This window comes from Muntiacus reevesi, chromosome 4, assembly GCF_963930625.1.
Source record: "Muntiacus reevesi chromosome 4, mMunRee1.1, whole genome shotgun sequence".
Lineage (NCBI taxonomy): Eukaryota > Metazoa > Chordata > Mammalia > Artiodactyla > Cervidae > Muntiacus > Muntiacus reevesi.
Window position 1 is genome coordinate 66,154,113 of NC_089252.1, and position 14,308 is coordinate 66,168,420.

General features: G+C 46.5%; 1 protein-coding gene across 1 annotated transcript in view; it reads right to left on the reverse strand.

Moving 5' to 3' along the window:
- Positions 1–14,308, reverse strand: part of OSBPL10 (oxysterol binding protein like 10) — a 311,518-nt gene that overhangs the window by 58,047 nt on the left and 239,163 nt on the right. Inside the window, exon 6 of the mRNA XM_065932925.1 lies at positions 10,716–10,876. Coding sequence (XP_065788997.1) covers positions 10,716–10,876 — 161 coding nt within the window. The remainder of the gene's footprint in view (positions 1–10,715; positions 10,877–14,308) is intronic.

Sequence of the window (14,308 nt, forward strand, 5' to 3'; positions counted from 1 at the left end):
AGGGTGGAGAGTCAGAGAGCGTCCTCTTGGATTAGGGCCTCACCCATGTGACCTCATTTAACCTTAACTGCTTCCTAAGGGCTCTCAGATACAGTCCTATTAGGGGTTAGGTCTTCAACATATGAACTTGTAGGGAAGGTGGTATATGATTTAGCTCATGCGTACTAAGTCACTTCAGTCACGTCTGACTCTTTGCAACCCTATGGACTGTAGCCCACCAGGCTCCTCTGACCGTGGGACTGTCCAGGCAAGAATACTGGAGTGGGTTGCCACGCCCTCCTCCAGGGGATCTTCCCAACCCAGGGATCGAACCTATACCTCTTAAGTCTCTTGCACTGGCCACCTGGGTATGACTTAGCTCACAGTACTGAGCTATGAAATCTGCTAAACTAAGGAGTCTCCCATTCAATGTCCACCACACAGTAGCTCAATTAGTGTTTGATGAACAAACAAATAATCAAGAAGAGGAATAATTACTATCTTACTATATTGGGACACAGAGCAAACTTATGAGGGAAGGATCTATTTTCAACAGAAGCAACAACCTGGATCCTTCTGGTTTCTAAGTCCTGAGGGTCTGGTAACTAGGAGGCGTTATCTTCTACATTTGCAGAGTGGATGGACTGCTGTCTCTGCAGACCTACAGCCAGAAGAGGAGAAGAAAAAATCCAGATGATTAAAACCCACTGCTCATTCCTATAACGTCAGGACCCAAACTGGAATGCCCTGCATGGATCTTTTGAAAAGGTCATAATAAGAGTTCCACATGTCACCACCACCATCTAGTATGTGTAGGACAGGTCAAGGCCAATCAGGAGAAATGGACTAATTAGTAGGAGAGCCTTCTGTTTAGGGAGGCCAGGACACTGGTCATTAATGAATCTCTCATTACAGCAGCATTCATAACTCACGTGCCACTCAGCAGGTTAGACTTACTTTTTTTTATTTTTTAGGGTTTTGGCCATGCTGCATGGCACGTGAGATCTCAGTTTCACGGCCCGGGATGGAGCCCGTGCCTCCTGCGCTGGGAGCACAAAGTCTCAACCACTGGACCGCCAGGGAAGTCCCTAGACTTACTTCTATTGGGGCATCCAGACTCCTAGAAAGAGCAAAAGACAGAGATGAGGACAGGGAGAAGATGCCCTCAAGATATGAACAGTACAGATAGACCTTTCATTCATATTCACTCGTCAAAGAATTTGGCCTATGAGAAGAAATGGTAGGGCTAGAAAAGTCTTAAGGAAGCTGAAGATGAGTACTGTAGGAAGAAAATCTGCTTGGGGCAGGTCTGGGGGGGTCCAGTCACACTATCTCCACACCCCAAGGCTATCCTACCTTCTCCCCTGCTAATGGGGACCCAATGTGGGGCCACCTAGGACTCAAGATTCACTGTGATTCAGCACCGCCTCCATGGCCATGGAGGGCAACTGATGACTCTAAAGCAGTCGTGGAAACCCAGTTGGCCAGGCTCGAGTTATAGGTCTTGGGTGGGGTCCCGGGGGATCTAGTTCTGGTTGGGACTTACAGGAAAAGTGTGCTGGGGCCTTGCCTTCCCACATGGAGCATCCTGGGAAAGCCTTCATCTCGTCCAGCATGCTAAAGGAAGGCCATGAGTTTCTGGTGCTTGGGACTGTAGCTGGCATACCGCCACCATGACAAGCGTGGGGATGAAAAACCAACTCAAGAATAATGGAAGAAACCTGTTTGCTTTTTTTTTAAAGAGAGGTAACCGATGTGTTGCATCACAAAGGACTCACAAGATCTACTCTCATAACAAATGATGAAGTGTGCGGCATGGTCGGTGTCAGACACATGCACACGGCTGCAGAGCGGACCTCCACCCCTTCGTCTCGTACAACCGCGACTCTCCACTCACTGGAGAGCAAGCTCTCATCCCCCACAACCCCAGCCACCATCATCCTACTTCCTGTTTCTATGAGTCTGATAACTTTAGAGACTTCCTATGAGCGGAATCCTGTATTTGTCCTTCTGTGACTGGCGTATTTCACTTAGCATAATAATCCATCGTATCCATATACCACACTGTCTTTGTTCATTCATCCATTTGGTTGTTTCCACCTTGTGGCTATTCAGGAACAAAGCTGAAATAAATGAACACTGGAGTGTAAACATCTCAATATCCTGATTGCAATGCTTCTGGATAAAGACACACAGTGGGATTGCTGGATCAGACAGTAGTTTTTTGTTTCTGAGGAACCTGCATACCAATTTCTAACAGCCTGTATCTTCAAGGGCATCAGGAGTGACTCCAACAAACCTATGACCACTATTGGCAGAAGTCCAATTGTGTGAGAAAATTAAACGGTGTTATTGCTTGAGCTTCTAATTGTTGTGTTCTCTGTTATTTGCAGCTGAAGATTCCTTCTGGACACAGGAAATGGTGTGGTCTATAGGAAAGGGCATTGACTGGGGATAAAGAAGTCCAGATTTCCACCTCGCCTTTACTGTTCATCAGTCCTGTGACTCTTGGCAAGCCAGTCAGTCAGTCCAGTCTGGGGAGTAGCCACTGGACCCCTAAAGACTATTCTAAGATTTAGTGATTCAAAGGCATGGTTCACAGAGGAAAAAAGTATTCCATAGGATCTGGAAAGTTTGATGCAATTAAACTCTCTGACTAAGGAAGGGGAGTGGGGTAGAAAACAGGTAATCATATCACCCATGAACTTTCTCGCTACAAAGTCTGGACATGATTGACAACATTTCCTACAGAGCAACCATTAAACTTTGTGGACCTATCACGGAAATCACAGAAGCAATTTTCCACCATTATAATGATGGGTAAGCCGTCTCACTCCCTGGTCAAGCAGTTGATAACAAATAAATGTGTATCAAATATTTTGAACAAATCTTCAAGGTTGAAAATGTGGGCTAAAAGAATTACCCAGGACTTCCCTGATGGTCCGGTGGTTAAGAATCTGTATACTAACACAGGGGACACAGGTTTGATCCTTGGTTTGGGAACATCCCACACGCCACGAGGCAGCTGAGCCCGTGAGCTGCAACCATTGAAGCCTGCACTCTAGAACCCATGCTCTGCGACAAGAGAAGCTACTGCAATGAGAAGCCCACACACCCCACTGCATCCAAGCGCAGCCCCCAGTTACCACAACTAGAGAAAGCCTGAGGATGGCAACAAAGACCAGCATGGCCACAAATAATAAATTAAAAAAAAATCATCCAAAGGATCAAAATAGCACACCACCTTATCCTGAAAAAGCTGTCACCATCCCACGCCTTATACTTACGCTCAAATCTACACATACGTATACACTGATGTACTGTGGAGGTGAGGAGTAAACCGTCATCAAAATGGCTTGAGATTAGACTGGCAGGCTTCAACTTGAACTTCAGAGTATTTCAAAACTGACAGCCTTCTGTGTTAACTGAGTGGTTCAAAAGTTCTGGGCTAAAAATGACAATTCAACCAAGGACATGAAAATTCTTCTTGAGACAACATTCAGCTAAATCTTTTATATCTGTCTCTTCCCCTCATTGGTAAGACAATACCCTCCCCATTGGAGAAGGAGGGATTATGACATAGCACTTAAAAATTCAGTTCTGCCATTTTCTAACCAAAGCCCATTTAGCTCATTTATATGCTGATCCGGTCCTTAGTACTAGGGACATTAGGAGAAGTCTTTCTGAACAGGCTAGACTTGGGGGATGCAGGGCATATGGTCTCTTGATGGCAACGGGGCCACTGCGATGCAGATGATTCACTGAGCAAAGTGTTCTAATGAAACACCCAACCCAGGGTTGATGGGGGCTGGCAGCATGTTCCTGAGACATGGCATCAAGACCTTCTGCTGAAGGTACCCGTGCATGCGTGCTAAGTCACACCAGTTGTATTCAACTCTTTGCGACCCCATGGACCGTAGCCCGCCAGGCTCCTCTGTCCATGGGATTCTCCAGGGAAGAACACTGGAGTGGATTGCCATGCCCTCCTCCAGGGGACTGTCCCGACCCAGAGACTGAACCCAAGTCTTTTACGTCTCCTGCACTGGCAGGTGGGTTCTTTACCACTAGCACCACCTGGGAAGCCACAGCGGAGGGATTAGTGAGATGACTCTCCAGTTTCTCTCCAGGCCAGGGGCAGGTATCTGGGCACCAATAAACACTTCCAGTGACTAACACAACACACATTATGCCCGACAAAGGGAGCCAGACTCATGAATACAGACTGCACGACTCCATTTAGATGGGTGTTCTGAAAAAGGCAAAACTACGTGGAAGAAGACAGATGAGTGCTCACCAGGGACAGAGGAGAAGTTAAATATACAGGAACCCAAGGGAATCTTGGAAAGTGATGGAACTGCCGTAACAAATCAAAGGACAGAAGTGATAAAACTGCATTTTTAAAGGGGTGAGTTTTATTATTTATGAATTATACCTCTATAAACCTGACTTATATGACAAATGAGGGGTTCTACCCCTCAGATATATTGTCTAGAACAGCGGGCCCCAATCTTTTTGGCACCAGGGGCCAGATCCATGAAAGGCAATTTTTCCATGGACCGGGGCTTGGGGTGGAAGTGGGAGATGGTTTCAGGATGATTCCAGAGCACTCCATCTATTGTGCACTGCATTTCTATTATTATTACATCAGCTGCACCTCAGATCATCAGGCATCAGATCCCAGAGGCTGGGGACCCCTGCTCTAGAAAGATGGGTATACATCCAGGATTGCTCCCATGCCATCCTCTGCTTCCCTATTTCAGCAACAGCCCGACCAGTCCAGATCCAGGGCTGGGAACGGAAACCACTTCAGGTATTTTGATAAGGAAGGGATGTGATACAGGAATTGGGTATGTACAGTATCACTGGTCTGAAGTGAAAGTGAAAGTCAGTCAGTCGTGTCCGACTCTTTGTGATCCCATGGACTATACAGCCCGTGGAATTCTCCAGGTCAGAACACTGGAGTGGGTAGCCTTTACCTTCTCCAGGGGATCTTCCCAACCCAGGGATCGAACCCAGGTCTCCTAAATTGCAAGCAGATTCTTTACCAGCTGAGCCACAAGGGAAGCCCCCTTAGGCTTTTTAACTCAAGAGACAGCACTGCAGGTAGCCCTGATCCCAGTATCTGGATGCTGCTGCTGCGGCGGCTTCAACAGCCTCTCCCGCCAGTGCAGGGGGACTGAACAGAATCCTGACCACTGCACCTGCCTCTAAACGCATCCCTTCATGACCTTGTCCACCAGTTACACCAGCAGAAGGAATATGGTCCCCATCTCAGCTTCCAACTCCCACACAGATACACTGAGGAAACCGTCATGCTTTAGAGGCCTCACTGTGAAAAAGCGAGGGACCTGGGGACCTGGATTTGGGCTGGGGGGTTTTTGGTCCAGAGGGTGGATGAAGGTCAAGAACATCAGGCCCAATATCTCCCCCTCCTCCTGTCCTAAAACAAGGTGTACTTCGACAAAGAAAGCACAGCTAAAACCTTTTTCTGTCTAAACTTAACATTTCAAACATGTTAAGAGAGTTGAACTGTCGTTCTACTGACAGGGGAAACCAAGATCCTAACTCGCTTCATTATGTGAGAATATTTCATTTTCACATTTAGTTAGTTCCAGCCCCAGCAGAATAGAATTTTGAGATCTCTGCATTTGATAACAGGGCTAACCACGACTTTCTTGTAACTCACGTTATTAAATACACACTGCTCTCTGAGTTCTGTGCTGTTGAGAATGAAACAGACTGAGCTTGAAAATGCATTCATTTTCCAGATACGGGTAAGTTGTTTTATCGTAAGTCAGAGCCAGGGGAGGGGAGTGTGAAATTGTGATTTATGATGAGAAATGTACATTTGCTTTTTGTACCTATTTTTGGCACAGAGTTCCTAAAACCCTCAGAATCTCCTAAGAGATGAGAGCTTTAAATGTGCCATTTGTGATGTTAGTGAGTGACCTTTGTAAGCCCCTGGTCACCTAAGGATGGGAGATGGTTGTCCGTGGGGCTGACCCCTGTGATGACAGGGTTGGAGCTTTCAGTCCCACTCCCTTGTCTCCAGGGAAGGGAAAGGAGCTGGAGGTGATTTAATCACTGGAGAATCATCAGTGGCCAAGAATTTCTTTACTCTTGCCTATGCAATGAGACCTCCATAAAATCCCTAAAGAACAGGGTTCAGAGAACATCCTGGTTGGTGAATAGGTGGGGTGCAGGGAGGCGGAGGTATACTCAGAGGGGGCAGCGAAGCTCCAAGCTCCTCCCTACAGACCTTGCTCTGAGCTTTTCTTTCTTCCGTTCCTGAATGATATCCTTCTGTAGGAAACTGGTAAGTGTTTCTCTGAGTTCTGTGAGCCACTCTAGCAAATTAATCACACCTGAGAGGAGGACAGGCCTCTCCAACCCATAGCCAGTTGGTCAGAAGCACAGGGGGCAGCCTGGACTTGTGATCGGATCGGACGTGGAAGGCGGGCTGTCTTGCAGGTCTGAGCCCCTCCCCTGTGAGATCTGGCGCCCCCTCCGGGTGGACAGCATCAGAATTGAGCTGAACTGGAGGATGACCAGTCTGTGTCTGATGGGAATGGATTGAGTTAACTGGGCCACCTCATGCGAAGAGTTCACTCACTGGAAAAGACCCTGATGCTGGGAGGGATTGGGGGCAGGAGGAGAAGGGGACGACAGGGGATGAGATGGCTGGATGGTATCACCGACTCGATGGGCATGAGTTTGGGTAAACTCCGGGAGTTGGTGATGGACAGGGAGGCCTGGCGTGCTGCGATTCGTGGGGTCGCAAAGAGTCGGACACAACTGAGCGACTGAACTGAACTGACTGAATTGCTTGATGGCATAAAAAGACACAAACAGGGACTTTCCTGGCGGTCCAGAGATCCCGCACTTCCACTGCAGAGAGCACGGGTTCAATCCCTAGTTGGGGAATAAAGATCCCGAGTGCCATACCATATGGCAAAAAAATAATAAAACAAACACCATAAATACACATCGGAGTGTTTATATCCTAATTTACACTCCTAAAGACCTAACGTGATCACAACAATAAGCCAGAAGAACATATTTGTCTAAAGCATCACAATAGCTACCGTTCCTACTCTTCCAATGACCACCCACTTAGTAACCATATTCTCAATATCAAGAGGGATAAGGAACATTCTCATAAGGAACTTCTTAGCCTTCAGGAATTTCACTTCACTTCTTCTGGGGTTGTTTCTCCAAAATTATACAAAAGGGAGACAATGAAAACATTCTCCTCTTTCTGACAAGAAAACTATTGGGTGGCTGATGCTAGCTTCTTCAATTCTTATGACAAAAAAAAAAAGCACAATGGCCTAAAATAAAAATAGCATCCAATCACACTAGCTGTTTGGGTTGCAAAAATCATCTGCTAGAGGTGTCAATGGAAAAAATGAGGGAAGGCTTTGCAAAAGAACTCTTAATCCTTTCTTCTCAGAAAACCATCACACCCACATCACAACCCATAAGTCTCGCCTGCTGTAAGGGATTACCAGACAGTATCTCCTATTGAGCCCACAAAAGGAATAAGGGCAAAAATGACAACAAGAAATTAACGACTGTCCCTAACTTCAGGGGGAAAAACTCTCCTTAGTGCTTCTCCTTCAAGGTATTTTTTTTAAGCTGAACTTCAGAGCTCGTTATTTCATACAGATAATGATATACTATCTTCTGCCTCTGCTACTGACCGGAAAGCAAAATGGGCAATAATTTTATGTTTAAAAAAACACCCAGATCTCTCAAACTTTGGAGTTACAGGAAGCACCCATGGGAAGCGGCACACATATATGAAGAACTCAGAATGCGGAATAACAGTAGCCCTGATGACCAGCTTGTTAGGTTACTGAACGGACGTTTCTCCTAGAACACAGAGATGGCCAACAGGAACGTGAGGAGATGCTCAAGGTCACTAGTTATTCAGTTCAGCCGCTCAGCTGTGTCTGACTCTTGGAGACCCCATGGATGCCAGGCCTCCCTGTCCATCACCAACTCCCGGAGTCCACCCAAACCCATGTCCATCAAGTCGGTGATGCCATCCAGCCATCTCATCCTCTGTCGTCCCCTTCTCCTCCTGCCCCCAATCCCTCCCAGTATCAGGGTCTTTTCAAATGAGTCAGCTCTTTGCATCAGGTGGCCAAAGTATTGGAGTTTCAGCTTCAGCATCAGTCCTTCCAGTGAACACCCAGGACTGATCTCCTTTAGGATGGACTGGTTGGATATCCTTGCAGTCCAAGGGACTCTCAAGAGTCTTCTCCAACACCACAGCTCAAAAGCATCAATTTTTTGGCGCTCAGGTTTCTTTATGGTCCAACTCTCACATCCACACATGGCTACTGGAAAAACCACAGCCTTGACTAGACGGATCTTTGTTGGCAAAGTAATGTCTCTGCTTTTTAACATGCTATCTAGGTTGGTCATAACTTTCCTTCCAAGGAGTAAGCTAATTATTAAAGAAATGCAAATCAAAACTACCACGAAGTACTACCTCACACTGGTCAGAATGTCTATTTTTAAAAAGTCTACAAATAACAAATGCTAGAGAAGGTGTGGAAAAAAGGGAACCCTCTTACACTGTTGTTTGGAATGTGAGTTGGTGCAGTCACAGTGGAAAACACTGCAGAGGTTCCTCAAAAAAAGCTAAAAACAGAATTACCATAAGATCCAGCTCTCTCACTCCTGGGCATATATCCAGACACAGCTCTAATTCAAATACACGCACCCCAGTGTTCATGGAAACAACCTAAATACCCACTGACAGATGAATGCATAAAGACACACAGACACACACACACACACACATATATACAGATATACACATATGTGTGTGTGTGTGTAATAATCTCTAGCTGCATCCATGCTGCTCATTCTTAAGGCTGAGTAGTATTCCATTATATATATATAATTTTTTAATATGTATATAATTATATATATATACACACACACACACAACTAGAGATTATTACATTAAATGACGTCAGAAGGAGAAAGACAAATACCATATATCACATCACCTACCTGTGGAACCTAAAATATGATACAAATGAACCTATCACAGACTCACGGACACAGAGAACAGACTTGTAGTTGGCAAGGCGGGGGGGATTGGGGACTGACAGGCTGGGAGGCTGGGGTTAGCAGATGCAAACTCTTTTATGGAATGGATAACCAACAAGGTCCTATTGTATAGCACAAGGGACTACTGATATATTCAATATCCTGTGATAAACCATAATGGAAAAGAATATTTTAAAAAAGAATTATGTATAACTGAATCACTTTGCCATACAGTCCAAACTAACACACTATAAATCAACTAGACTTCAATAAATAAATAAACAAAATCATTTATTTTTTTAAGCTTATTAGGTGACAGTCTCTGCTAGGGTTTCCGTGATGCTGCTGTGCACAGAATTTGTTTCTGAAGATCTAAGAATTTCTCTCTTCATGCCGTTCTAGAGCAAGTTTTAAGTATGTATATTATGGTGTGAAGTCCCAAACCTCTTTCCCAATGGAATGGAAGGCACTGGAGTTCTCAGCCCCTCAGCAGCGAAGCATCCCTTCTCAAACCTGACCCACCCAAGGCTCTCAACAGAGCTACCTGATCCCAAGCTCCGATCATCCTCTCAGTTTCCAACTTACCTTGCAAGGTAACTACATGTCAGCTGCAAGTGTTTCCCGCCTGAAACTCGGTGCACGGCCAGAGGCAAAGGCCTCTCAAAATCTCACATCCCCTATCATTTCATACTCTGCGAAGTCACCTTACAGATGCTGACGAAATACTTGTGGGCAGGCTGACCCTGCCTCTGGAAGATCTAGGCCCTTTAGTCACCCTCAGAGAAAAAAAACCACGTGAAGCTGGGAGAAAAATGCCAGTGGAGAACCAAGACCATTTGATCCAAGACGCTGCTCTGGGGCTTGCACCCTTACAAAATAGATCCTGTTCTATAATTTTCTAGCCAAAGTGATTTCAATTCAAACGAAGAACCACCTCTAACATATGGTTACAGTAGGTCCCAGCCCGGTTCACAAGATCATGTCAACAGGAAACGTGCATCCAAAGAAACAGAGAAAACAGAAATTCACTCGTGACACGGGAGAGACGAACACAAGGCAGGCTGCATTTGGCTTCTCTCCAGCTGCCACTTAGAGGCGCCGTTGGTCAAGGAGCATCGTGCAGGCAGATCGCAGGGCCCAGCGAGCCTGTGGGGGTCTGGCTGGCCACTAAGGTCAGCAGAGCTGCTCGTCCCTGGACCTGGGCTGCAGCGCAGCGCCCGGCAGAGCCCCAGCCACTGCCCGTGGGCTTGCCCGGTCCTGCAGCATGCGGGGAGTGCGCGTGGGAGGCAGGAGCTCACGGCATCAGCACAACCAACACAAAGAGGCCGCTATTTTTAGGGGAGTGATAGAATATATTGTAACTGCTCCCATCATGTCAACAGGCGTCACGTCAGCGAGTGCGTTCGAATCTCTCCTGCTCAATGTGGAAATAACTTCCGTTTCAGTGAAAATAGGCGATTCCCCATCGGTTGCATCATAATTCGCCCACGGCAGCTGCCAGGCAGGAGAACAGGCATGCTCGGGGGTGATTTTGTCTCCCCGGGTGATTTTATCATTGGTCTCCTCTTAAAATCCAGAGATGAGCAAGTTACAAATATAATTACTCTCTTTCCCAGCAAGCACTAACACAAAGCCACACATAGTGCTAGAGAGGGCAGCCGGCTTACCTCTGGCTCTGGCTCTGGCGGGAAGGTTTGCTCGTCCTCCGTGGAGTTGGGTAAAATGGCCCAGGTGATGCTGGCGCTGGCTGATGGCAAGGAGCCAAGTGTCCCATTTTTCAGCTGCTCCGTAGAGTGTGACTTGGGCCCGTGCCATCCCAGGATGCTTTCTGAAATAAAGACCGAGGATGACGCCAAGCATTTTCCAAATCCAACGTTTAGAGCTCAAGAGGTATCACACTAGATAAGAAGTCCAACGTGAAGTGGGCCCAGTTTTAAGTGGATGGTGGTGGATTTCGGTTGGTTCAGTGGACTGAAGTGTAGATTCAGATCATCTATTCATGAATGGGTTTCTGCATAATGGCCATATCAGAATCACCATAGGCTGTGTCTCTCCCCATTCTTGGACTAAAACAATTCATGTTCGCCATATTTCCTTAAGGGTGTTTATTATTATTATTTTTTACCTGTTTAAAAATACTTTAAAATAGTTACAATAAAAAACCAAAAGTCAAGGACTTCCCTGATGATCCTGTAGTTCCCAAGGCAGGGGGCGTAAGTTCAATCCCTGGTCAGGAAAGATCCCGCACGATGTGGCCAAAAAAATAAAAATAAACAAAGTAGAATTTTATCAGACACAGGCTGCTCAAAATGCAGTTTGAGTGCAATCTGATGACCACAGCTGAGAAAAGACATCTGCAGTGTGATGACGTTCACAAGCCCACAGCCATTGGATGCAGCCAGCATGGCAGAAGTTAAGAAGCCACATCACTGAAGACAGATGTGGTCATGCCATTATAGAAAAACTCTTTGGGGTTACCAGATTGGTGTTTATAAATCATTTATTTTCTTCTCTCTTTCTTTATTTGGTCATGCCATGTGGCTTGCAGGATCTTAGTGCCATGATCAGGGATTGAACCCAGGCCTCCAGCAGTGGAATCAGGAGTCCTAAACACTGGACTACCAGGGAATTCCCTATAAAGCATTTTTCTAATCCTCCCTAAATCCTTGAGAACAACAAGAAAACCTTTCTAACTCTAATATTAACCTTTGTAAGCATGCATGCTCAGCTGTGCCTGACTCTGTGACCCCATAAACTGTAGCCCACCAGGCTCCTCTGTCCCTGGGATTCTCCAGGCAAGAATACTGGAGTGGGTTGCCATGCCCTCCTCCAGGGGATCTTCCTGACCCAGGGATCGAACCCTGGTTTCCTGTGGTCCTGCATTGGCAGGTGGGTTCTTTAAGCACTGTGCCCCCGGGTCATCCCCGACCTTTCTGAGTCACGGGTCACTGTAGAATAGTTGCATCTGCTTCCTAAGGGGACAGGAAGTAACTGGGGGTAGATTTCTATACCCCACAGCAGTCCTGCCATTAGAAAAAGAACTGGCCTCACACTCAGCTGAACCTGGGGATTCCGTCCTCAGCCCGAGAGCAGGAGTGAGTGCGGGAAGGCTGGCGCATGCAGACTGCCTCACACGAACTAGAACTCCGGGACCCTCCAGTGCCTCAGACGCTGCCCGCCATCTGCTCGTTCTCCCCCTGCTGCTCACAATGCCCGAGCAAGGCTACGTTGTTTCAAACTCTTCAAGGTAGTGAGAGTCTTTGTGGGCACTATTTCCCTGCTAAGACTGACATCCTTCATTCATCTACCTGGTGGAGGAGGTCTCCCACATAAATCCAGGGATCGACTCAACCATCACTCACTCAGAGAGGCCCCCTGCCCAGGACCACGTTGGCCAAGGCAGCATGCTGCAGGCTCCCCTCCGTCCCAATAGTTGTTATACTGTCTCCCAGCTCTTAGTGCGATCTGAACTCACTCTCCAATCCTTTGACCACCTGATGCAAAAAACTGACTCACTGGAAAAGACCCTGATGCTGGGAGAGACTGAAGGCAGGAGGAGAAGGGGACGACAGAGGATGAGATGGTCGAACAGCATCACCAACTCGATGGACATGAGTTTGAGCAAGTCCCAGGAGATGGCCGGGCATGCTGCAGTCCATGGGGTCACGAAGAGTTGGACACAACTGAGCAACTGAACTGAACTCACTCTCTTCATTCGTTTATTGTCTGCCTTCCTCTTCTCCCTAAAAACTCAGCTTCTTAAAAACAGAGGCCATACTGCTCTTGTTCAGTGCTGATTTCCCAGAACCTACGACGGGGTCTGGCAAGAAGTGTGTGCCCACTAAACTGTGCCAAATGAACGAAGGATCATTAAGACTTTTGGATATCTTTAATTTCAAAATGGGTGTATGTAGAATGCTGATAAAAAGGGTCTGGGGACACAGCAGGAAAGGGGGTGAGGGAGGAGGGTTATTGCTTACTGGGTACAGAGGTTCAGCTTTGCAAGATGAAAAGGGTTCGAGAGTTTGGTCATACAATAATATGAATATATTTAACACTACTGAGTTGAATACTTAAAAATGGTTAGGAAGTCAAATTTTCTGATATGTATATTTTACCACTCTTTTTTAATGACAAAATAGTCATCCACATGCCAGTTTTTGATGTTATTTTTTAAAAAGGCAAAAACTCATAACACTAAAATCAAAGGCTGAAGGGTGAGCTAAGGACAGGTTTGGGAAGAAGCCCCATAAATAGAAGGTGGATGGGGCTGGACTGAAAAAAACAATCCAGGGTTCCAAGGCCCAGAATCTGCCCTCAGGAAGGTGGAAAGGTACTTCTTACCTGTTATGCTGACCAACTCCTGCTCAGAGACCAGAAGTTAGATTCAGATCTTAAATACTGGGCAGCTGTCTCATAAATACAGAGGTACTTACTTGTTTCTGATTTTATTTCATTATATAAGTAGAAAATGTCCTCCAGAGTAATTAGGAAAACTTGAAAGGCACTAGGGGAAAAAATCTGCTCTCCTTCTGGTGGTTCAGATGATAAAGGATCTGCCTGCAGTGCAAGAGATCTGGATTTGATTCCCGGGTGGGGAAGAACCCCAACCCACTCCAGTATTCTTGCCTGGAGAATTCCATGGACAGAGGAGCCTGGTGGGCTACAGTCTACGGGGTCACAAAGAGTCAGACATGACTGAGTGACTAGCACTCACTTTTCATAGGCAATCAGGACAGGGTTCCATTACTCTCAAACCTCAACTCTGCCCCTTGCTCCCCTCCATGCCACCATCAGTCAGAGCTGATAACCAGGAGAGAGACAATGGGGCAGGAAGTAGAGTCTGGCCCGGCCTTGAATCACAGCATCCTGAGACAAAGACCAAGACAGGAAGGGGAGGTGGCAGTGCATGCTGGGGAATGTAGTTTTTGTACATTCTACAGATTCCGAGCATGAAAGCCCAGTGAGTGAGGACAGGAGGCCAGTCCAGCCACTCTGATCCCCAGTCACTGGTTTGGGAGTCTGGACAGACCTACACTGTGTGAGGATAGAGGGAAAATTCTAACACAGTGAATGAAAAAGGCTGTATAAATTGATCAATTCTGTATTGAAGGTCGGTCGTGGGTGCCCCTGCACACCCATTTTCCTTCTTCCTCTCAGCCCCAGCCCTTCCCAAAGTGGAAGCCAAAGCAAAGACCTTGAAGGCCAAGAAAGCAGTGTTGAAAGGCGTCCACGGCCATAAAACGAAAAAAGAAGAAGA